The following is a 26,912-nucleotide window of genomic DNA, read 5'->3' on the forward strand; positions in this document are numbered from 1 at the left end:
CCTTCAACAGAACAGGAAGAAGGGTATATGGGAACATGAAAATCACTCCACACACAGACAAGTGCAGCCAGAAAGCTATCTTACAGGTAGGGAAGCTCAGTGATGTCAGCAAGTCCGCCCCCACCTGCACCATGCGTCTTAGCACCACACTGACTGAGTGCACACTGTGATTAGCCATGTAGAAACAGAACCCCTGAGTGACTGATGGTTCATCCCTGGGAGCGTCCAGAATTTATATGTTCCCTGGTTTGCCAGTGTGTGTGGAAGTGTTGGAACACAGAAAGCAAAGTCCATTGCTGTATATAGCAGGCTGTGGTGGGCATGCTGTTCAGTTCTGGAGTTTGAGCCCAAACCCTGGCATATTCTGACTCTTTATCCACGAGCTATATCCCAGCCAATTTGTTTGTTTGTATGTTTCTGAGGCAAGATCTCACTAAAATGTTCAACTAGCTTGGAACTTTTGAATCTCCATGCATCAGCCTCCCGAATGGCTGGGATCTCAGGCATAAGCCAGAAGGCCCAGTCACCATATTTTTTTTTTTGTTGTTTGTTTGTTTTGTTTCTAAATCATGGGCAATAAACCTGTCAGGAAGGTCAGAAGTTCCAGGCCATCTTCTACTATAGTGCAAGTATGAAGCCAGCCAGAGACTTTATACCATCTCAATTGACCCAATAAACCACTTGCGCATACACTGTTAATTATGTGGGTCATTTCTTTGTCTTTATGTATGAGTCAAAATGTAATTCAAAAAGTAAAAATATTTGTGTTGGGCCTGGGCTGTAACTCACTAGTGGAGTGCTTACCTACCATGTGGTAATCCTGGGTCCAACACTCTGGTGTCTAAATTTCCTTTGAGATTGAAATAATCCATCCTACAAAGAAGCTCCTTAAACAGGAGGGTAAACAACTTAAAATATATTAAGGCCTTGAACTTGACCAGATTCACGAGGTTCCTTCCTGCCAGAACAAATGATAACTGATAATCCCTCTCAGAGGGGCAAAGCCAAACCACAAAGATGACTCTGAGACCAGACCAGCTTCCTGGAAGAAGCAGAAACCAGACAAGCCACCTGGCAGAGGTTCAGACCCACCCAGGCACCTAGAACAGGCATTTTCCAACCTGCTGAGCTGCCTGGAGGCCATGCACTGTGTGTCCTGGGTTACCAGATTTGAGACCTGTCACCCATGCTGGAGTCATTCCTGCTGCTGTATTCTCTTGTGCATAGTCCTGTAAGTAACCCCAGTAAAACTCAGAGGTTCACCAAGTTGGACTTTGGTGATATCCATATTTACCATGGACTCCTTATCAGGGGTGAGGAGACATGTGTTGTCTAGGAAGATACACAACCAAGCAGAACAGTGGTTTACTGAGAAGAATTCTGCATCTGGTCTGGGAAGGGCCCTTTCACTTTATAAACATCCTAATACCCTGATGTGTTCCTGAGGACTTAGCATTTTTGTCATTTAAATAACAGAATTTGTCAGCCCAAACCCGGAATTCCTGTCTGCCCTCTCCTTCAGCTCTGCAAAAGGAGCCTCCCTTTAATATTTAAAATCTCCATATTAAGGGAATACTTGCCTAACCCTTTCCATGGAGGCTGTCAGGGCATCCCTGATATCCATCCTACTGAAAGACTTAAACTAACAAAGAAATGAAATGGAGCCCAAATAATTGGAATGCAGGGCAGTCTGACCCAGAAAGCTGACCAAGGCCACTGTGACTTAGTTCCTAGAATTTGCTAACCACCTGCAACCTCTGCCTTACAAGGCCCTAAGATAGCCAGATACCAAAAATTTCTAGATGGGACCTAGAGAAACAAAGAGATTGTGCAAGATTGATTAGCACACCCTGAGGCCTACTGACCTAAACAGTGAGACCATCTAAAACAATAAAAAGCATGCTAGAGCCCATGACTCTGGTCACATACTCAATGGTCAGAGGGTCACGGCCCATCCCTAAGCTTGTAGGTTTTGCCTTTAAAAATACCTGAGCCTGGAGAATGATCCTCCTCTCTAGCCTGCGTGCTGAGGGGGCCCGTTTGTGCAAATGTTTCCCGTTCATTAAAGCCTCTTGTGTGTTGCATCAACTGGACTGGACATTGAGTTCTTGGGGGAACTGACCAAAATGGGGAGATTTCTCATTCTGAGGGTCTTACACTACAATGTCACCCAGGGTTGCAGCTTGCCCAAGGGACAGAATGACAAGACTCTCCTCCTCCTTTTGCAATACCTTGTCTTCTAGTCCTAGAGATGAACAGCAAACTGAGGGAACCGATGAAAGCCAAACAGTCTATTTGAATGAAGACTGGTTCCAAATACAAAAGGAAGTGGACAAGAAATGGTGTGGCTGCCCCTCTGGTTACCAGAGGACGAGAAGGCCTTTATGAATGCCTGGAATTTACCCAAGCCCAAAAAGGCACCATGTAAACCAGGTGATGGGCCATGGTTTCCACCAGCCCTCTCATAGACCTCATGATCATTAACAGATCATGTTTTAGCATCTAACTCAGGCACAGCCTGATGTTTCAGTCTCTTTGTTTGGCAGGTTTGTGTTGGGGTACCAAGGCAAAACCAGCCTGCAATAGCTTCATTAATTTCCTGTAAAACATGTGACTGCACACCCAACCAATAGTAGCAGTTGCTCATTGTGGTGGAGGGGAGTATGTAGACTGAGTTGTGGCAGCCACAGTGGGCCTGCCGTCACACACTCCACCCCTATGGCTGAGAGAGGCGTCTATATGAACTGAAATGCCACATTTATCACCATTAATCATTAACTGTGACGTCTAATGTTGGTGTTTGGCCCAGGACCTGGCGGGTAGCTCTCATTTGTTAACTTCTGGAGTTCCTCTCCATTCACCATCACTGACAGAAGCTTTCTGTCCCTTCCTCCACAAGCTCTCCTGTCCACTCTCCACAATGCCTTCTTTCTTAATCTCATAGTCATTGACCATTTTTGTTGTTTACATATCAAATCTGAAAGATCCATGGTCATATATGGATCACATTTTAGCGTCTGACCAGCCCTCATAGGCCTCAGACACTAGCCTGAGTTATTTCCTTCTCTTTGTTCTTGTTGGGGTGTCAGAAAGGCACCTGCAATACAATATGCTTCATAAATTTCCTTGAAGGCAGCATTTGACCTCACACCTCACAAATGGAAACAGTTTACCATTGTGGTATAGGGGAAGGTATGGGTTGATGCTGTAATCTGGAGCTCTGTGATAAGCCTGGAAGCCTGAGTGCTCTGTGGGGTGCAGCCAGAAAAGGAAGAACAGAGATCTCCTGGAGCAGAGTATATACTGACAGCACAGAGGACCCTTTCAGATGTAGAGCCCATTCCACAACCTGCAGCTACTGCTTAGCCCAGAGTCGCCCCTTCCCCACACAATGAGAGGAGGTAGGAAGAGGGGAAACTACATTTTTCCCCCAGGGTCCCCCGAGTAGTTCCAGTGGGTGTGGAAGGGCAGATGGACTAGGTCAGCAGCAGGCAGGGGCCTTCACCCTCCCTAGGTCTGTCATCCAAGAGCCCTTTCCCCAATGGTCTCAATTTCTCCAGCTTTGAGAACATAATCTAACTGCGGGCAGGGCAGGAGTGGGAGCACTTAGACAGCTTACTGACTGCCCAGGGCCATCCCCCTGCATCTCACAACCAGCCTCTAGTCCTACAGGAATAGGACCAGGAAGGAAGGTGCTTGCACAGAGTCTCGAGATGGGCATTAGAAGGACCTCTCCTAGCTAGACTGCATCTCCGGAGATCTTGTACTTGCATCAAGGTAATTTACAGCAGATTTGTAAGGAACTGGAGTTCCGAAGTCATAAAAGCAGTGGAAAGCAACCACACCTTCTGGGAATCTCTCCTCAGGACCCCCTTCCCCTAGCTGCTCAAGATCACACCTACCGGGGTATTTAAAACCCAGCCCATAGACATGCCAAGTGATCTATCTCCTGACCTCCCAGGTGTCACCCAGGAGTTGCTTCTCAGCTTTGCTCTGTTCTTTAAATCTGGATTTATTAATTTGGTTTGATTTGGCTTATTACATCAACAGGGGGTACCCAGGAACTGGGGATCCAATACTTATTACAACCCACCCAACCCAATAAATACTTTGATTTACACAGGTCCATACTCTAAGCACTCAACAGAAAAGCCACTTCCATTTCTAAGCTTAACATTTACATAAAGCTCTTCTAGAAACAACATCAAAGATTTTATACATATATGTATATGTGTGTGTATTCATTTGTGTATTATATAGAACATAATATGATGGGTATATATACTTATACATGTTATGAGATACCCAAACATTAAAGGATTGAATATCAACTGTGAAACAGGTGTCAAAAAAAGTAATTTCAATTAAGAGATAATTAAAACACTAATTATAGTAATTTTATACTCTATATTCATTCATTGATATTAATGATTGATTTATTAAGACACATGAACAAATGAGAAATTTTAACATATTTAACTAAAAAACATCAGTGATAAGGAATCTCCTCAATGAGCAGATTAACAAACTGCACTTGTAAATGAATTTCAACCTCAAGTAATAGAACTAAAACAAAGGGGAAAGGTATTGAGACACACTTTAAGACAACTGATCTATTTACTGCTATATATCCTGTTTACTTTTCTTCCCACAAACCCAAAATTTTACAGCTATTTATCCCATACGTGAGACAGACAGACCTCTCCACATTGGGTGTCTGCTGTGCTGTGTTCTCATAGCTTTGTTCATTTGTTTCCTTTCAAGTCTTTATCGCCCTTCATTTTCAATACACACTTTTGGTGACTTTAGAATTCTCAGCTGAGAGGTTTATTGTTCTGGCAATTTGGAGGCTTCCCTGCTGTCTTCTGTCTTGCCGAGTTTCTGATGAAAAGCCCAGTGTAGTTTTCAACTTTGTTTCTTCATATGTCTCCTTTAATCTAGTTGTTTCAAGGATTTCTCTTCATTCTTGGCTTTTAGCACAACCACTAGGTACGTGTAAGGGGTATTTGTTTTTGAGGCTCTTTGAACTTTCTACTATGTAGGGTTTACTAAGGAAAATTCTTCTTTAAAATCTTTTTGTTCATTGGCTCAAAGTTACAAGTATTTGTTTTAGACCACCTGACTTATCCTAAACCCTCTTTCTCTCTGTGCAATGCTTCTGTCTTTGTTAACTTTTATGTTATTGTAGCAAGACACCCTGACACAAGCAATCTAAGAAGGAAAGAAGGGTTGCTTTTGACTCAAACTTCAAGAGTGTACACATATTCCTATTAATGCAGAATACACCCCTATCGAGGCAGTATACACCCCTATCAAGGCAATATACACTTCTATAAAGGCAAAATACGATCCCATCAAGGCAGTATATATCCCTATGGAGGCAATATATATCCTTACAGAGGCAGTCAAGGCTTGAAAAATCTAGTCACATTGTCTCTGAGAAAAGGAAGAAGAAAGTCATTTGTGTTCTACTAAGCTACATTCCTACCTTCTTAAGTAGCCTAGTACCCAGGCTGCTATTCTTTAAGCTGAGCTTTCATACTTCAAATAACTTCATCAAGATACTCCTTTACAGGCATGGCTAGAGGCTGATTTAATCTAGATAATCCTTCCCCATTATGCCCAGAGTCTTCTCTTCTAGATGATTCTAGATCCTATTAAGTTGACAGTCAATATTAACATTGGTTGTTATATTTTTTAATATCATCTGTTTTGCTTTCTCCTTTCCTCCAAGGTCTCCAAACATAATAAGTGAGTTAATAGTGTCTCATTACAAACACACACCAAAATCAGAAAGGACAGAGAAATTAACAATTTGTTGGAAGACAATATCCTAATGCCAGAATTAAATAGAAAGGAGTATACAAACACAAAACTTTAGGACAACATCTCAAATGAAAACAAAGACATTCTCAGTAAAAGACTGTCTAGCAAGATGCAGAAAGTATAATCTATCATAGCAAAGTGGAGGGTAAGGTAAGAACACAAGGATCCCTCAAAATTGAATCTAATTCACCATATGTGTAAATTGCAGGAGTATGTCCCTGAAACTCTCTTTCCTATTCCTACCACAAGGGGGCAATGAAAGACATGAACATATACACAGGGCTCCCTGGAGGACCAAAGAACCAAAGCAAACAAGTATCACCTACAACAAACAGTATTATTTAGAACAGATCTATTTTCTGAATGTATGCTGAATTGCTTACACCTTGGAATGCTGGGTGAGCAAGAGCAAAGGAAGTTGAGCTAATGTTACTGTGTTTTCTAACTTCAAAAACTTGCCTCCCTGCATCAATTGAGGAAAGCGAACATGATGGAAAGGACAAGTATTTCCAGTATATCCAACAGCCAGTACCAGTCTTCCCCTGGGTAGAAAGAATGGAAAGGTCTGGAAGGAGCTTGGGAAAAGGAAAGAATACAATCAAAATATATTGTAAGAAATTCTCAAAGAACAAATAAAAACATTTTAAAAAATGCATAAAGCAAGATGAGTCATCTACCATTTTTAACTTACTTTAAAACTACTTTAAGAAGCTGTATTATTGATGAAAATGGATACCTGGATCCATTAAAGAACATGGTGATCTCAGAAATATACACAGATGAGGTCAACTGTTTCTCAAAAACTTTGCAAAGAAATTTACTAGAGAAAATGTAATTGCCACAACAAAAGCATCAGTCAGGATAACTGGATAGAAACAGGGAGGAAGAAAAAACATAATCACACATGGACACATCCATAGTCATATACATGCATCACACACACACATCCACACAATCTTTCAAAGAAGTAAAATTCCAAGGACTGGAGAGATGGCTCAGGTTTTAAGAAGAACTGAGTTGAGTTCTTAGCATATAGTGACTCACAATCGTCAACAATTTCCGTCCCAGGAAACTTGAATGTCATCTACCAGCACCATAAGACATACATGCACATGGTAAGCATACACACATGTAAGAAAAACACCCATATGTGTGGGAACACAAAGTATTCATGATTATGACATATATGGTTTAATTTAGAATTCTCATCATACTTAAGGTCATCCTGCATGTTTTGTGATGGAATATGAAAACTGTCTTAAGCTGTAAAACTCTTTATTAGTAGTTTATAGATCCCAAGAAGACAGGTTAGCAAACCAGGGAAATGGTTATGTTATCTAATGTATATCAGATGTGAGGTTCATACCACTTAAACTACAAAACTGGTTCTGAAACTCCAATGGAAAAACCTATAAAATCTTAGTTTCTAGTCTCTGAAAAGGATTGCAAGTCACAGTCACATAAATCAGATATTGGAAAGATCCAAGTACTTAAAATTGGACCAGTTATACCCATTTTGATGGTGAAAGTTACGCTGTATAGATCTGAGTAAATGAATAGATACATTGATTCATATACATGCTGTGCTGGCCATATACACATCTAAAGTAAATACAAATTAGACTTGTTAGTGGGATTATTGTACATTTTTATATTTCTTTGTTTGTAGTCACATGTGTTTCATTTATAGTAAGAATTTGGGCTGTCAAGACAATTCTGTGGGTAAAGGCCCTTGCCATGTAAGCATGGTGACCTGAGTTTGCAGGCATGAACATAAAATGGGAAGAAAACAGACTCCACAAATTTGTTCTCACCCCCACATGTGTGCTATGGTATGCACACCCATTTATATATGCACGTACCAGACTATAAAGACAAAAATTATTTCACCCTGTTTTAGCTGAAGAGTGTTAATATATACATTAATCTCACAACAGTGCAACCATGCCTATAAAAGAAGTTCATGTGAAACACTGTTTAGTATTCCATGGTATTGTTGAGATCCCTTGGATAAAGCATTTACTAACAAAAATATTCCATTCTCTAGTTTGGATTTTTCTTAAGTGGAGCTTTTTGCACAGCCAACTCTCCTAGAGTGGACCACAGAGTTATTCTCTTACAGTATATTTCACAATTAAAAACAAATGAATCCCTGAAGGTTGATAATTTCCCTGTGACTGAACATGCATTATGACTAATATTCAAAGCGAATTCGATTATGCCAACCTTGGTATTTGGAAAACTGAAAGAAATCGTCTAAGCTTGATTCTTGCTATATATGCTATATACTCTCTGAGATACAGACAAGGGCTGTGGCTAAAAGGCAAGTCAAAAATGAAGACTACATTTCTATCTATAGTGCACAGACTTGCAATTTCACACAAACATCATCTCTCTTTGATGGAGTCATTTATTCCCTAAGAAGCATAGGTCAGGGGTGCATTTTTTAAAAATTAAAGTCATATTGTCAAATGGGATGCAGCTGATTTTTGATCACTCAGTTCATATTCCAACATCTGCCAGTGACCTTGAATTGTTACATAGAATAGTCATTAGGGCCGCAGGAAATTCAAAGTAAGTAAGCCGTTGAATTCTTTTCCCACCCATATACTGAGAGAGGTACTCTCCAGGGAAGAACCTCGCTCACATAGCTTGAAGATGTGATTGCCCTTGTTTAGAACTTCATGGAACACTTACTGACAGCTCTTCAAAGAGAAATGATTCCCTCTTTATCAGTCTGGTGGGGAACATTCGATAAAAGCCTCCCTATCATCCTACCGAAATAAATCTACATCTAACACCAAGAATCAATAACATATCAATGTTCGTGACTATCATGCATGGATTTCTTTGTGTGTGACTCTGTCCAATCTAAGTGTTTTTCTTCAATCACATCAATCTACTGAAGTAATAATGTAACTGGCAATATATCATTAGTGTATGAACCAGCAGACATATGCTGATGTTATCAATTCCAGACTAAGGAAAGCCATGATGTGACAACTTTGCTCAAGGATAGAAGATGCTGACAACTAAGAGAACACCTCACAGGGGAAGCAATTACAGGAACCTGAAGTACTCTAAATATGCAGTAGAAGAGACACAATAAATAATAATCAGAGAGACATGTCACCTCGCTGAGTGTTAGTCACCTTCAGACAGAGGCATGGGATCTAGGAACAGCTCTTTTCCTTTTCAGGTGATAGCTGGTCAATGTTTTAAAGGAACACAAAAACAAACAAATATACAAACAGATAAATAAAAAGGTTCCATGAAAAAAGAATAAATAAATAAATAAATAAATAAATAAATAAATAAATAAAACGTGAATGGCTACCATAAATGCCCTTGCCTGATAGTGAGATCAACAACTAACTTATCCACCATCATGGAGCTCTCATCTAGTACCTGTTGGAAACAGAAGCAAACTCCCATAACTAAACACTGAGTCAAACTAGAATCCAGATGCAGAGGGAGAGGACAAGAGCAGATTGCAGAAACACATAGAGACAGCTGACCTGAACAAGGAAGAGCTAACGGGCCCCCAGACTGATAGCTGGGAATCCAGCATGGGACTGACTCAGAACTCCTGAATATGGGTCTCAGCTAGAAGGACTAAGGGATCTCAGACAGTGGAACCATGATGTATTCCTGGTGCACAAAAGGACCTTGCAGACACATCCCCCATGGAGGGATACTGCCTTAACCTAGAGACAGAAGTCCTAGTCTCTACTTCAAATGATTTGACAGATCTACATACCCCACCTGGATGGCATTGCCCTACATGTGGAATTGGGGTGGGGGGGGATGGGAGGAGGGGGTGGTGAAAATATATAAATAAATAAGTAAATAGGTTCCAGGAAGCAAACCCATATTCAGTTTTTTAAGCCTGAGGTTAACCTCTAAAACCACACTATGATTTGACAGACATATCATCTCATAGACCTGGCTTTTGCCTGCAAGTAGATAGGTGGTCATGCAAATCTAATTGTTTTCAAGTCAATTAAGGCCACACACACACACACACACACACACACACACACACACACACACACACACACCACATGGCTTGTCCTTCTTTGCTAATATATTATCCATATATTCCCACAAGAACTATAGCATGTCTGTGGGATTACGAATTGAGTTCCCAAATTTGATTCACAGCTTCAGACAAAGAAAGGAGACAGGAAAAAAAATCTAGTAATACACTTAAACCAAACTAGAGTCTTCCACGAATGCAAAATAAATCATGGTAGCAAAAGTAATTAATATTCATTGAAAATCAAAACAGAGCAAGGCTCTGATGCATAAGAGAAGCCCAGTTAGCAGTTAGCCTATCAATGATTTCTTCCTAAGAAAGACAAACTGAATGGACTCCAAGTAATGAGGACAACACAAGGTATTCTTGTACTTATTTCTTTCCATGAGAGAATCCTCTCATATTGGAGCTCTCCTAAATCTGGAACACTTGAACACTTTCTACATAATTAAACGCAAAACCTGGCAAGCTGCAGGCTCCCACATACATTTAAACATAGAACATCATGATGTAGTGTACAGGTTTGTCTTACCGTAAAGCTATTGGGCCAAAGTACATGAACAGCTCCTTCCCCAAGGTTTCCACACCACTGTAAACATATCCATTAAACAGTCTCAAGAATTTGCAGTCAGGATTCTTAGTATTCATGGTAGCAGCCTAGAAGGAAATACATACATATGTAACACACACATGAAACCTTTAAACACAATTATAATGCAATTATTAAATTCATTCCTATTATTCTACAACCAAGTTCATTCCTAAAAGAAAAGTGAACTCTAAGATGTCAAATAATGGAATCATATATATATATATATATATATATATATATATATATATATATATTCAATTATTATGCAATGACTGGAAAAGCAAACAGCCAATGCTTTTAATTGAAAAATAAAAGTCACTGTAAATAATGAAGATGACCTTTTCCAAAAACAATAGTGTGTGTATATGTGTGTGTGTGTGTGTGTGTGTGTATATGTATGCACATATGTGTTTCATGCACGTACATGAAATTATGGAAAGTTATGAAAATGTTGTTGAAACTAACAAATAAAGCTTTCTACTTCCAGAATTATATATATAGTTAAGGTCTTAGAAGGGATATTCAGATTGGACTGCTAAAATAAATAAATGAAATTTGAAAACAAAGATTTTAACTATACTAGTGAAATATTAGGCAAGTATAGTTAAGTCAAAAATCCTCACTCAACGTTGGAGAGAACCAGCAAAGCCCTGAGCTAGGCTGCAGCCCAAGGGCACCTAGGAGAGCTGAGAAATTCAAGACCAGGCGGTGGGCAGAAAAACCATACTCTTTACAAATGGCGCCCACATGGCTAATAAGAACTTCCACTTAAAATTTAACAAAAGCTTAAAAAAGTGTTTTAGAAACAAAAGAACAGAGACAAGCAAGGTTTCTTGGTAACAGCATTTTTCTCAGTTGGACTCTGACTTGCGAGAGACAAGCAGATTGCACGGCTCCTTTAAGAGAGGTTTCCTGACTCAGCATAAGCGGCAAAAAACTGCATGGCTTTAAGAAGCACTGCTAACAATTTACTGGTGTGTATGAGAGATGGCGATGGCAGTGACCACATCTCCTAGCCGGCAGCATGCGGCTGGATGGCAGCGTTGACCAGGGCAGTGACCACAGCTTTCATTGCTGGCAGGAAAAGTACCTGCCGCCATCTTTGGTGTGGCTAACACAGCTATGACTTTCATTTTAGTAATATTGTTGTTTAACAGATAAAGACTCATGGCTAAAAAAAAGATAAAGATTCACAGTAAACACAGATACACATTAAGTAAATCTCTAAAGGTTTACAGTGTGTTTTAAAAAAACATGTAGGCTTGGGAGAGAATTAAAAATTGGTTTTAAAAAGACAGAGAACAGCTGGGTGTGGTAGCACACGCCTTTAATCCCAGCACTCCTAAGACAAGAGGCAAGCAAATCACTGTGATTTGCAAAGTAAACCTGGTTTGCAGAGTAAATGCAGGACAGATAAAAGTTACACAGAGATATTCTGTTTCGAAAAAGGAAAAAAAAAAAAATAGAAGAAAGAGAGTAATAATAAAGTCACTTAAAAATGGAGAGCTCAGAGAGAATTTGTAAACTGTACGGTATTATATTGTCTTTGTATTGTTTGACTGCTGAGGAAACAACAACTGTTAAAGGAAATGCTGCTGGATTAATTCAATTTATATATTTTAAAAATGCTTTGATTCCAAAATTTAAATTCAAGGACAAGTTACTGGGAAAAAGGATTTCTATTTTTGTTTCCACAGAAAATGAAAAGCTGTGGATTCCTTCCAGACTAATGTGGTTTGGTCAAGCCAGAGCACCTGAAACAGAGTACCAGGTGATCCTACATTCAAAACAGCTGGACAAAGCAGCCTTGCAGACTACAGCCAGGATTTCTGCATCTTCTTAGAATCCCCCATGACAGCACCCCTTACCAGCAGGAAGTAGTTTGGAAAGAACAACGCCCAAATTCCCAAATAGTGTTTATAAATGTTTGTTTTCATTTAAATGGACTTGGTTATAAATGGTTAATGACCATAACCAATATCTTTTTAAAGGTAAGAAGGGGATTATGGTATAGATATGAATACTTTGTTTTAGAATGGATTTGCATTTATTGATACAATTTAAGGCCAATTTTGTGATATGTATATTTCTCCTTTTGTTTAGGTATTGTTTTTATATTGCTCATTTAGAAATGTAATGCACAATTCAACACAGATTATAGATAGTACCTATGATAGTCAGATATTATAGTTAAGTTAGTTAAGATTTCTAGATATACAGACATGTATTTGAGATGGATAGGCATTCTTCATACCTTTCAAAGACCTATAGAATATGGCATTTAAAATGGTTTAGGGTTTTTCTTGGCAATGAGACATAATTGTTCCTGGCAACACCACCTGCGTCAGAAAGGAAGATGGACATTGAAGAAACTCGTTATGGAGTTTGCTTCCAATATGGCAAGACTAGCTATTTGGACAAGATACTGCTCTTGTTTGAAGTGTTTGACTTTATGCTGTATAAACTGGACATGCAGGACCCATAGAAAAGTGACTGCTAATTCAAGATGGACATTGCTACAGCGTTCCTGCAGGACACAGAGAAAAGTGACTGACAAACTGCCAATACAAGAAGACAGTTTAACGTTTCCTGCTTTGCTGAAGAATCTGCTAGAGACACTATGGCCTATAGGCTGAAGATGGAACTTTACATAAGAACTTCAGGTGACCAGGCAGTGAGTTGTCTCTGTCATTTCTAGAGTTTATATACTATCCTTCTGTGGTCTTTGAGGGAGTTGAAGACAGATAGTTAAGGTTAGTATCCTTAGTATTAAAGATAAGTTACTTAGACTTTAGACACAAAGATAGGATAGATGATGGAATATTTTCTTAAATCTTGCTAAATGTTAATGGACTAAATATTGTTAACTGATTCTTATTTGATAACTGTTGTGTGATATATTTTGCTATGTTAAGGTTAAAACCCTTCTTTTTATTTAGACAGAAAAGAGGAGATGATGGGAGATGTCATTCTGTATATGTTTCTCATACTGGTTAATGAATAAAGCACTGTTGGCCAATAGGAAAGGAAGATAGGAGGGACTAGGAGACAAGGAGGAAAGAGGAATGAGTAAAGAGGGGTCAAGATGGAGAATCTGGAGAGAATAGAACCGCCAGCCGCCTCTTGCTGGTAAGACCACGTGGAAATACATAGAAATGGGTTAATACTTAAGACAGAGCTAGCCGATAAGAAACTAGTACCTGGCCAACAGAATTGTATCTAATATAGAGTCTCTGTGTGCTTTTTGGGGCTGGCGGCCCGGCGGCAGGACAAGACCAGGCGGCGGGCAGAAAAACCTTACTTCTTACAGGACTGCTAAAATAAATAAATGAAATTTGAAAACAAAGATTTTAACTGTACTAGTGAAATATTAGGCAAGTATAGTTAAGTCAAAAATCCTCACTCAACGTTGGAGAGAGCCAGCAAAGCCCTGAGCTAGGCTGCAGGCCAAGGGCACCTAGGAGAGCTGAGAAATGAGACCTCCCTTTCCATGGTCTGTGCAAGATGAGAATTAAAGTCTAGTGTCCAGAGTAGGGAATCTAATCCAAGATCTACCTCACTCAAACCTAATGTTAAACCAAGAAAAAGGAAACTTATTTTCCCATCAGCCTTCCAAACTGAACAATATAGTTAGAATTCCAATTCATGTGGTTGCAAACATAAACTAATGCAAAACATAAATATGAAATACAGGTTCTTTCATGGAGGAAGGGAAGGAATGGGATTTGGTTTAGATACTGATAATGTTTGTTATCGTAATCTGGGCAGTATATATGCCAGTGTTCCTTATATCATGCTGTATCATTTAGATATGCTTCACAGGCATCATTTAATAAACATTCAACATTCAACATATTTAATAAGGATGGAAAGAAAGTTGAAAGGGTAAGAGGACTAGCTGCGATTTTAGAGGACTGAGTTTGGTTCCTGGCACCTACCAAGAACTCATAACTAACTCCAATTCTAGAGGACCCCATGCTTTTTTTCTGGGTTCTACAAGCACCAGGCACACATGTGGTGCACATGCATAATACAGGTAAGACACTCATGCATATAAAGTAATAATAAATGCATCATTATAAAAGGTAAAAGGGGCACAGATAATAACTACACAGTTTTAAGATTTTCACAATTACTTTTAGTGTGTATTAGTGTGTATACAGAGATGCACATCAAGGATAGAGCAGGTTGTTGATCCCTTGGAGCTAGAATTTCAAGGATTTATGAGGCGCCTGGAGTGGATACTGGGAACCAACACAGGTCCTTGTAAGAGCTGCAAATGTTCTTCACTGTGAGGCCTGCTCTTCAACCCCAATCTATACAAAATAATTTAAAGTATTTTATTCATGTCCATCTATATGAACTTAGACTCGTGTGTTTCAGGATTGCATGCACACCTACTGGGGTCAGAAGAAGTCCACGAGTATCCCTTTCTTCACTGTTTTTCTCCTTTGAGACAGGGTCTTTCCCTGAACCAAGGTCTGTTTTCTCAGGTAGGCAGAAATCCAGTCAAACCCAGCGAGTGTCCTGTCTTCACCCCTCAGGGCTGGGTTACAGGCACTTGACAGGGATGCTCAGTGTGGTAGGTAGATGCTGCAATCTGTGCTCTGGTTCACATGATTCTACACCAAATACTCTAAAGCTGAGGTATTGCTTTAGCCTTCTTCCCCAAAACACAATTACACACACACACACACAGAGACAGACAGAGAGAGAGAGAGAGAGAGAGGAAGAGAGAAAGAGAGAGAGAGATAGGAAGAGAGAAAGAGAGAGAGAGACATACACTGCAAGCTACACAGTACACATTAACTCTTAATCTTGGATAATCTGTCATTTATCTCTGACTTCTTTTCTTTCTTCTTCAAAGGGCCAGAGATGGCCCAGAAGATTCCGGAAAAAAATAAGTCTCAACTTGTCTTCAATTTCAGGTGAAGTACTATTCTCCCACCACTTTCAAACTTTTGGTTCATGAGTATGTGTTATTTTAAATGCTTAATCCTAATGTTTCTATTCTTTTTTATTATTAAATTGGTCTTTGTTTTTAAAAACAGAAACTGTAATGTTTATTTCTGAGAATAAACAAGCAAATATGTATGTAGGCCAAAAATAGCCATTCTTCTACTGTTCAAGGTTGCAGTAGATATTGCCTGTACTTATTTTCAAATGCCTACAGTTAAGGGAACTTTAAAGGGTTAATGTCTTTCTGTTTCCTTTACCCTTTCTTTTTCTTATTTCCTTTGGTCCTTTGAGATTGGGTCTCATTATGTAGCCATGGCTATCCTAGAACTCACCACGTAAACCAGGCTGGCCTCAAACTTCCAGGAATCTTCCTGTCTCATCCTCCCAAGTGCTGGTATTAAAGGTGTGTGCGACCATAAATGGCTTAGTGGTAACTACTGGGGAATTAGTTACAGGCTCAGACTAATTAATAAACACATACAAATAATGGTTAAAAGTAAAAGCCTTTCAGTTCTGCACAAAACACGGGAAAAACCTGAGAGATTCTAGCATCAGAGTTACTACGGACCAGGTATCACCATGCACTTAAAACTTACGTGTCTGAATTCTGTCCTCTTTCACAAATCAACTCAAAGACGTATGTATGATTATCAAGAACTAGCAAGGCAGGCTTCTCTGGTTTTGTAAACCAGTATGTGACTGTCCTGAATTGACTAACAGCAAGAGTCTTGCTTTTTTGTCTCTTGGAGTCTCTAAGCCAATTATACACACTTCAAGCCAAGTACAGACTACAACAGCAGATTTCAAGGTAGGTTTCCATAGCAACCAATTAGTATGTACAAAGTTCTTTAAACTAGCCAGGATACTTTCAAGATGATGAAATACAGAACAGACATACATCTTTTAGGAATAACTTTTGTCTATGTACATATTGGGTCACATTTTGGGAACCCAGGTTTAAAGTCTTACTGTCATTTTAAATTTTCACTTATAAATCACCGTCTCAGAATTTTTTTCTTCGCCATTCCAATGTCAACTCTCTCTTATTGAGCCCTATAAATTTTTCATTAGTATCTGCTTTTAACCATACATACTCTCTGAAATGCTCTAATGCAGAGTGTCAGTGATGAATCATTGCCCATTTAACACCAAACACACACACACACACACACACACACACACACGCACACACACACACGCACACACACACTCAGGCCTAGCATGTTTCCCAAGTTCTTGGTTCAAAGGGAAATAGCTACTTGTGCTTTGAGCTCATTTGGCCCAGTTTTTACAAGTTAAATACCAAATTTAACATCTACCCAATTACATATGCTTTTGTTAGCTGCTACATTACTGTTTTTACCTTAGGGTCCTATACCACGTCCTTCCCTACATAACTCACATAATTAGATGGTTCTTACTACCCACTTCCTCCCTTCCCAGACTTTTTTTCTTTCTTTGACCAAGTTCTGACTTCAACATGCTTTCTCATGGCTCTTGGCAAAAATTCGGGATGCTGTCACAACATCGAATAAAATAGTAAATGAGTCCTAATTGTCTCATATGAAGTCTCCTCAAATTGCTACAGTAGCAGCTTTGACAAGAACTTACATCATTTACGTAAAAACTGTAGAAGCCAACAGTTCTGACAGTTCATGTCATTAGCTTTGTCTACAACTGACGCTCTCTGACAACCAAAGTGGCACATGACATCTACAAAGACAACTCTTTCCATTAGAAATGGGCTAATTCATGACTGTTTAATTGGATTAGTTCATTTCAGAAAAGTTTATTGACTGCCTTGTATATTTCAGACTGTGTTCTAGAAGGTGGGCAGGTAGAAATAAGTAAAACAAATGAGTTCATACTCTGGTAGGGAGAGGAATATGAGAACAGTTTCTTAGGATATTTAAAAGAGAAATAAGAGATGAGGAGAGCAAGGTTGCCAGGAGAATGAAGCCAGTTGCAGTTTTAAATAAACTCAACAGGAAATTGGCATTTGACCAAGTTTTAAATGAGGTGAGGGATTGAGGAATAAGAGTTCAATGCCTTATTTTGTGTGTCACAGGCCAGGGTGGCCACTGAACAGAGAACTAGTGGGAAAAGGTAAGTGAGATCAGAAATATAAAAGGAAGCAGATTGTATGGCCTAAGATCCAATTTGAGGAGTGGCCCTTTCTCCTTAATGGAGTGGAACAAAAATATGATCTAATTAGTATACTTAGTGGCTGCTGGACAGAATTTTTACTGAAGGAGGAGAAGCCTGGATATAACTTATGAGACAACTGAAAAGATCCAGCTAAGAAACACAGATCTGGAGCAGTGGGATATAGTATATTGAAAATGGCCAATCTTTTTAGCGCGTTTTACAAGTTAAACAAAGTATGTGCAGATGAACTGAATGAGGAATAGGAGAGACAGAGAGAGCACTAAGATGATTATTTTGGGGACTGAATACTAAGAGAGAAGTCACAGAGAGACCTGAGGAAAACATAGGATGGAAATGTGGGTTCAATTTTAGACACAATAGGTTGAAGTGTCTGATGACAGGCAGTGATGATGCATGCCTTTAACCTCAGCAGTCAGGAGGCAGAGCCAAGCGGATTTCTGTGAGTTAAAGGCCAGCCTGGTCTACTGAGCTAGAGGACAGCCAAGGCAACAACAACAAAAAGTTGAAGTGTCTGTTTGGAAAACATCAAATGTAGATTCCAGGATTTAAGGAGATATTGGGCCTTGAAGATAGAAATTTTGTTTAGTGTTCTCCAGACACACTGTCTAAAATAGTGATGTTAGATGGGATAGGTGGGACTATGTTCAGATAAATGCAACAGGCACAACAAAGGTCTAGAGTACTCCCGAGTTAAGCTGATGTGGGGAAGACAGAGCTATGATGTTAGGGAAAATAGCACAAGCCACAGAAGAGAGCAGGAAGACAGCTAGCAAGGCAATAGCAAAAACCTGTAAGTTTGGCATCCCAGGAGAACATGGGAAACATTTCAAGAAGAGGCCATGTCAATGGCTGTGGACAAACCAAGTAAGACAAAGTCCGAGACTGGACCTCAAACTCAGCCACACAGGAGTAAATTCACAGGAAGCGATTTAGAGATGGGAGCATGACAAACATCTGATTAGAGCACCCAATCTGAGATATTAGAAAGCAGGAGTTACTGCGGGGAGGCTGGGTGAAATCACAGTGTACAGAACACACACAAGTAAGAGGAATCAGAGATCAGTACATTTTTGTTCGTTTTGAGATGATTCATGTGGGCACACTGACAGGAAAGATTCAGCAGTGGAAAGTGATCACCCAACAGAGCCCCTGCAGCACCATCTTTAGTGAGCAAGAAGTGGAAGCTCAAGGTCACACGCAGTGTGTTGGTCTTGATGGAGACACACAATTTAGTATCAGGATGGAGGGCAGATACAGGTATAAGAGGGTGTCAGTATGGAGTCAGGCCATGCTATTTATCTACTGATTAATTAAGTTTTCTGAGTAAACGAGGAAACAAGATCACCAACTAAGAGGCCCCAGGCATCCTGACCCTCAAAAGATTATGTGTAGCATGTGATAACATCAGTCCATCATCATCATTCTTAGGTTGAAGTCAATGTCCTCAGACAAATGGTATCACCAGTTCCAGCCTCTCGTTTGAAATCTGCCCAAAGACATCTATGAAAAGAGATGGTCTTGAAATCTCACTGGATAGCACAAAAGGCACACCTAGTCATCCCAACTAAATCTCATTAAGTAATAATCCTAATCTCACTGAAAGAAAATGCTCTTAGTTGTTTATCTAGTTTAGTTTATCTGTACTTAGCCACATATAACTCTCCTGAGTTTTTTCTAATCTTACAGATTCTGAAAACCTGGCCAATATCTGACAGATATTTTATACCCTATAATGACAACTGTTCCCCTACCAGAACACTGAAGTTGAATACAGCAGCAATGTATATTGCTGTACTTGGAGAATCAAAATATTTATATTAAATTCATATCTAAGTTTTGGTACCTTTTAATGCTAAATGACTATATTCAGTCATATATCTCAGAAGCACCATACAGAAAAGAAAATAGAAAATATAAGTCTGGACTTTTGGCCCTAATATTAAAATACCCATGGCTACAATGATACCTGTGAGGGAGAGATCCAATCATCTTCACCACACTGATAACCATTCTAGATTTTTGTCAGGTAATTTCTAACCACATACTAACTGACTATACAGAACATACAAAGTGGAGAATATGGTTCCATGTAAAGTCTATGAAGGGCATGTAAAGCACCACACTCCGGGGTTGATTTCAACAAATTTTTGCTTCCCTATATACCCCTACACATACATATAAACATACACTTGGTGTAATCACTCAAGGCAGGGCTGTCTTAGACCATCCATTAGTATATTCACTGTTAACTAACAGAAATTGTAGAAGGATCTAAGTGTGAAAATTTTATCCTTTTAGTATTACAAAACAAAGTCTTCATGGATTGTCCTTCAAATCTTTATGAGTCCTGGACCACTTACTTATTAACAACTCGTAGGAGTCCATATGCCCTTGCAAATCAATTCTGTTGTGCCTAGGAGGAGGAATCCAAAAATATAAAGGCCAATATACTTAAAATGCATGAGACCATTATATATCTTCACACAGCTGTCAGTGAAAAGTGAAATATGTTGTTGTGGCTGAGAGAGCCTCAGAAAGCCTCAAACAACACTCTTAAAGGTGTAATACACATCTCACTGGCTCCACTGGTATTTTAGCCTAACCTTCATAGAGAAAAACAATATACATTATGACATCCGAGAAAAATTGAAAACAGTTATGAAATTAAAGGTTCTACCATGTTGAAAAAATGTTTATGGCCCAAATGAATGTCAAAAATATAATGTAGGTGGTAACAGAAAGGCAGGCAGAGCAATGAACAGAGATGGGAAAAATATTTATTTATGGGAAAATGATGACCTGAAGCTATCAAATGACTTCAGCACGGAAGAAAGTTATCTGGCCACAGATGCTGTGTGACTTTAGCTTGAGTATGTTTTGAAGAATTGGCTTTTTTTCTTTTACCTAATGAGGTATTTAGGAATTAAAGGGAAATTTTGACATAAATAATTTTTCCATATATATATATATGTATGTATACATGTATGTATACATATATACATACATACATACATACGTACATATAGTTTATGAACCTCTCTAGCTCTCATATTTCCCTGTTGCCTACCTGGGGAGCTGAATCGTAGTGAGGCTTTTTGCTGGTGGCCACACTTAGCAGATTATGTGTCTACTATGGTACACTGTCATGGTACTTATTACACTGAATTATTATCTGTGACTTGTATTTCTCCCCTATCTATGTTAGTTCCCTGGGGTCAATGACTTTGCTTAGCTACTATCCCCAAGGGCTTTCTATTATATCTGGGGATATTTGTAACAATCATGGAATTAAACAGACCCTCTGTCCCTTCCCTCCTAAGAACTAGGAATGGTTTAAAATATAGGACTACTGTCTCCACTACCATGCCCTTTTTACAATTACCATTAGTAAAGAGAACCTTAGACTCTATGCGACCTTTTCCAATCAGATTGATTCATGTTCAGCAATGAGGCCCAAAGAACCCATTCTGCTGTGTCTCTATCTTCCTGACAGGTCCATTTTGTATTCAAATGCACTTTACAAGGCATACCCAGATATATTATTTTTGAAGGAAAATAACATATAAATACCATTCTTAAGTTTGTGTTATCCATTATGCAGGTGCTTTGCCCATGACAATTGATTCCCAAGACATGTCACTTCTAAATAACCAACTATATACAACACTTGAGCAAAATAAAAACTTCCAGTACACTGGACTATCTCTCACAAGTCTCTTTATATATGTTTCCTGCTTCCTCTCCACCATCACATTTTGTGAGTTTCTGTGTACAGACTGGGCAAGACTTTTGCAATAAACCAAAGATATTTACAAGATATTCAATTGCCCTGCCATGGAATCTAAGGTTATCACCTCTTCCTATAAGCTTCTACTGTCCAGACAAATTCAGAAATTAATTTCCAGAAGGCTATTATCTTTTTTATAACTATATACAATTGCTGAGTACATATTTGACTTTCTCATGTTGACCCTTATAATCCTGTTACTGTGTTATTTGAACATTTGAACCTTTTCTTTCTTTGTCTGAAATAGAGATGAAAATCTCCTTGGCCACAATTTTAAGTATGATTGAGTAGGGTTCACCTTCCCATTTTCAAGTGGCTTAATAATATGAAATCTTCAAAACAACATATATTTTCAGAGACAGCTCATGATTTATTGTGCTGATTACCATTTATCTTCCCTATCTGTGGGTGAACCAGGAAGATGAACTTCTCAGAGAAAAATAAGACTTTCCTAGACAAATGTTTTGACTCTCATTCAGTTGTATATTGTTACCATAGAAAATGTCCTATTCATTTTCATAGTCTCAGTAATACACTTTTTAAAATTATAGGTCACTTATCTATCAATCTAAACCCTCAAAAACCCTAATTTCAAAATGATTCCTAAGATTAAAAATAATGTCTTAGCACCATACAGGAAATGTGTTCTACACCCTTGAGAACTTTTGCAAAAGCTAAATACACTGTACCTCACCTAATGATATCAAGGGAAACACTCTTCATAAAAAAGGGTATTCTAACATAAGTGGGTCTGCTGAGATAGCTGTGCTCCAAGAAAAAGAGGAACAATCATAAAAATGTTTATATTGGAACTACTAAGCTGAGAAATTTTAGGTCCTCTAACTTACCCTCCATCAACTTAAGTAAGGTGTGAGGACAAACATCTCCAGAAGAGGATGTAACAAAAGTAATGACCAGATGTTCTTTCCAGCATATGAAACAATGCTGGGTCAAAACTACAACAACCATAGACAAATTACCACCATCATTTGTAGAAATATAGAATTTACTTCATTGCCCTTCCTTTCTTGAGACTGTGCAATAATGCTGTATTATAATGACCTTGAGTCTTTGGAGAATTCATTATCAGTGTCTACTTAAAAGACAAGAAGTATAAGATGCATGTCCTATAAAATATACAGGAAACCCTTTTGCGTATTTAGTTAGCTCATCCTTTCAAATAAAAGGCAAGAAAAACATCTATTTTTTTCTACTTTGACCGCAGTGAGATTTTTACTTTGGGGCTTTGGTACTTTGATGTAGCAATGCATGTCTCCAAATAACACAGACAACTAAAGGGTCACAAAGTCATAATCACAGACTTCAGACAGACTCTTTAAAAATACTTAGTCATTTACATTATTCAAAGTTCGATTTTTCTCCATCCATTCAACTCATATTTAATTGCATAGCCTGTTCATGATGCTCTAAAGTAATACAAATGACTAAACATAGGTAACATTTTAAGTACATGTATGAAATCTTAAGGAAATATCACAATAATCAGTGCATGTTTCAAATCAATGAATGTTTATGAATATACTGTTTCATTTTGGGGAAAGGGGATTAAAAACACATGCAGATTACACTGAATTCACTAAAATACCATATCCATCCAACAATTATAATTGGAGGATTGACTCTTCAAAGCTCATTAGCCAAACATGTTCATTTATATTCTGATATTGTTTCTTAACATAAGGTCCCACAAGCTCCTGCAGAGTTTGATGCAATGTGCTTAAACGGTTGTTTGATTTTAAACTGACAAGACAATGGGCCACAACTTAGAAAAGTAATAGAACATGTGGATGACTGGAAGATGCCAAGATTTTATACAGCAAGCGTTCTTCAAAATAAGGAAGATGGTTGTCACAGAGCAGTGGAGGGAATTAGTGGTTTTCTATGGACTTTAAACTAGAACAAAGAGAAATGCTAGACGATAAATGTATTAAGTGGTTCCTTCTGGCATAGCTCCTGAGGGAAGACATTTTGTTTGATTTTTGGAATAATTATCTGAAGTTCAAATCTTTTATTTTAAATGGCCACTTAATATTTCTTTAGCTCTCCTTTGTTATTTTTTGCGTATTTATTGTACTGTAAAGAATACAGTACGTAGTTATTTTTAAATGCTGCTTTGAGAAAAACTAATCATTTCAAGGCAGCAGCAGAAACATTAAATAGCTTTGGCTCTTTGGAATATATGCCTAAGAAGCCTGGGATCATCTATTACAATAATGATCTTGCCAGAAGTTTGTGACAATGGTCCATATTTTAATAAAATTTAGTATAGATCCAACATCCCTCTCAGATCCAAAAGACTGGTGATATTTACAAATGTTATTATTATGCTTTTTTAGATCAAAGGCCTAGAAAATGAAGCCACAAGAGAGTATTTAGAATTTTAGCAAAAGCCACAACATTATCAGTTCTATATTGATTCTCAATTCAATGTCAATAGAAACACATCCTTCATCCTAATCACAGGGCTCTAGTCCAATAGTTAGTTCTTCTTTCTATTAAGGCATTATCCATAATAGCTTTAAATGCAGGGCTATTTACTTGTGGAATATAGCTTAGTGAGTACTGTTGCCAAGGGACTCTAATCATTGCTCAACCATTAATAAAGCACTTATATTAGGTTATCAAGATGCACTCTTTGGTGCCATCTGAACACAAGGATGAAGAGAATTATCAGAGCAGATAATTGACTGAGGCGAATGAAATGTAAATGGAGGACACCGCCAAAACCCAAGGTCATACTTCTTCAGTTAATAAGAAATATCTATCACATATAGAGCCTTATGGTGTGTTATTGCATTAGCTACTCTATTCCTGAATCTTTTATTACTGAGTTGCTATGACATACATAAAAATATTTCTTTTGGAGTCTGAAGGCAGATCAAACCTTGGCCCAACACCTTACTACACGTTATAGTGTTCAGGTGATAAAAATTCACCTTGAGTCCCCCTATTTCTTTTCTGTAGCATCAGAGTTATCTTTACTGTGGTTTTATTCTTTCTCGGGACTAACTGTACTTCGTGTTTTGTCACAGATAATCAAAATAAACTTAGAAGAAATGATTAATACTATTTTCCCAAATACCAATAAGATGATTAAAGCATAATCTTGGTTTCTTGAAACAGGGGTTTATGCACAGAGTACATAACAAAACATTAGTATTGAATAATATAAATCATGGTATCAATGAAGATGTTCATAACTTGGGCACTGCTAAGTGCTATAATCTTCACTTCTAACATAGTGACTGGCTTCCTTAACTTAATCTCTTACCATCAGTATTAGAGTCCAAGCTCCTCACCTGGATCACTGCAAAGCTTGAGATTTCTTCCAGTTTTTTCTTCTTCAATATACATGGTTCTATCCAAAGTGTAAATAAATCTTACTACAACTCAAGGTTTCTTAAGATGCCGAAGACAAAGAAAAAGGCCCTGATGTATTTGAAATAGCTCAGCAGGTAAAGGCACCTAGGTTGAAAATGTCAGTTTGGTTTTGGTCCCTGGGACCCATACTAGGTAGAAAGAGAGCTAACACTGCAGGTGTTCCCAACATATGTTGTGACACACACACACACACACACACACACACACACACACACACACACACAAAGACATAAACAAGTACACACAAAAATAAAATTAAACTAAAAGAAAATCCAAGTCCCACATGTGGTATATGGAGTTCTTTATAATCTGCCTATGAACTTTAATATCAAACCACCTTCTTACCTAATTCACACATACACACACACACACACACACACACACACACACACACACACACACACTGATTTTCTTTCAGGTCCTTCTGTGCTATTTTTCTGTACATTGATTGGCTCACCTTCATTCCAGGAACTCTGTCTCCCATAGTTCCGTCATACATCAGCTATGTTACCTCCCCAAGGGAGACTTTTTGGTTCTCTCCCAGTGCCCTATCAGAGAACCACATAGCGACTCTCATCTGTAACCTTTTATGTTGTCATTTATTGAATGGCTATACATTTTCCCAACTACAGTATAAAAAGAAACTTACTGCCACTTCCCTTTACTTTGGTATTTTAAGAGTATTCAAAATTTTTGCTGAATGAGTGATCTTAACATTAATGCTCTAGAGAAACCATTAACACAGATCTCTAAAGTACTCTGAAATAATTTTGAGAAACATGCTAATTTAAAAAAAGTACAGAGCACTTGCTGACATATGAAGTCAAAATAAATAGAAACGCAACTGTTAACAGATCCAAAACATTTTTTTTTTTTCTTTTCAGCTTGAAAACACATTTTCCTGTTGTCTTTCAAGTTGGGAACATATGCTAATTTCATAACAGAAAACTTCTTTCCTAGACCAAAGGTAATGAGAAAGCTTTGCAAGAGAAATTTAAGTGTACAACACAATATTGCATGTATCCACGAAACACAATCAACCACATATCTAAAAGGCTTTAAAAGCATGATAGTTTAATCAGAATATTTTTAGTACAGTTATAAGTTCTTACCAAATGACTATCTAGCCATCTGCAATGTACGCCTGAGTGGCAAGAAGCTGTGCTACAATTTACTTTTAAAAAGAAATAAATTCACTTAAGGAAGCCAGAACTTGGTTTTACTGCCCCTTCATTAGATGGCAATATTCAGCTGAGTGGGTATTTAGTGCTAAATTTTCCATCTGCAATTTTAGATTTATATATTACTTATCAACTGCAGACTTTTAGGAAAGCGAAGGGCTAGAACTTTCCGTTAAGAGGTCAGTCTTACAATGTGAAGAAAAACACCGGACGTTGCACAAATCTGATGGCATTGTCGGTGAAAGTAGATGGCAAATGTCAGGAAACATCTTTTGAGGACTGGCATACAGAAGTGACTTGTAAAAAACAAAATACCCTCCGTGGATCTAGCATTGTGAGCCACCTGCTAGCTAGAACTCACTTCTTAATGATAAATATTGGGAAACACCTGCCCTAGAGCACAGGGACCAGAGTAGATGCAGATGCCATGGGTCCCAGAAACAGGCTGTTTCTGCTCTCACTCCACTTCCCGCTGCAGGACGGACTCACCTGGGGTGAGACCACAGTCAGAAAGGCTGCAGGGAACATCGCAGGGCCCACCAGGCTCTGCAGAGCTGGTCCCCACACGCCGGTCACTGCTTGGCCTGGCCGCACTCGCGCCCGAATCTTCTCTCCATTCAAAGTACAGCCTGGCCCTTCCACCATCTCTGCAGCCCGCCCTGAGCTCCTGAGGCCAAACTGAAAAACAACCAGGAAGCAGAACTTCCTGGATCACAGACCCAGCAGAATCAAAGTTCAAATCTCCCGCGCGTCTCGCCTGCCTGGGCCCTTGGCCACGCCCATCAACAAACAAGCCCCGCCCATTTGCGTCAATTTCCCGCTCAGGGGTGCTAACCCCGCCCCGGAAAGTTGCAGACAGCAGCGTCCCTCTCGCTGAGGCTCACACATATTTCTCTCTGAATTCTGTGCACGGTGAAAGGAGCCCAAAAAACCAGGGTTAATGTAAGAACGCGGGGA

General features: G+C 38.7%; 1 protein-coding gene across 1 annotated transcript in view; it reads right to left on the reverse strand.

Moving 5' to 3' along the window:
- Neil3 (nei like DNA glycosylase 3) overlaps positions 1-26,621 on the reverse strand; it is a 48,298-nt gene extending 21,677 nt beyond the window's left edge. The window contains exons 1-2 of the mRNA XM_051182425.1: positions 26,445-26,621; positions 10,398-10,522 (exon numbers count right to left, since the gene is read on the reverse strand). Coding sequence (XP_051038382.1) covers positions 10,398-10,522; positions 26,445-26,600 — 281 coding nt within the window. The 5' untranslated portion in view covers positions 26,601-26,621. The remainder of the gene's footprint in view (positions 1-10,397; positions 10,523-26,444) is intronic.
- Positions 26,622-26,912: the final 291 nt, after the last annotated feature.

This window comes from Phodopus roborovskii, unplaced genomic scaffold (assembly GCF_943737965.1).
Source record: "Phodopus roborovskii unplaced genomic scaffold, PHOROB, whole genome shotgun sequence".
NCBI lineage: Eukaryota > Metazoa > Chordata > Mammalia > Rodentia > Cricetidae > Phodopus > Phodopus roborovskii.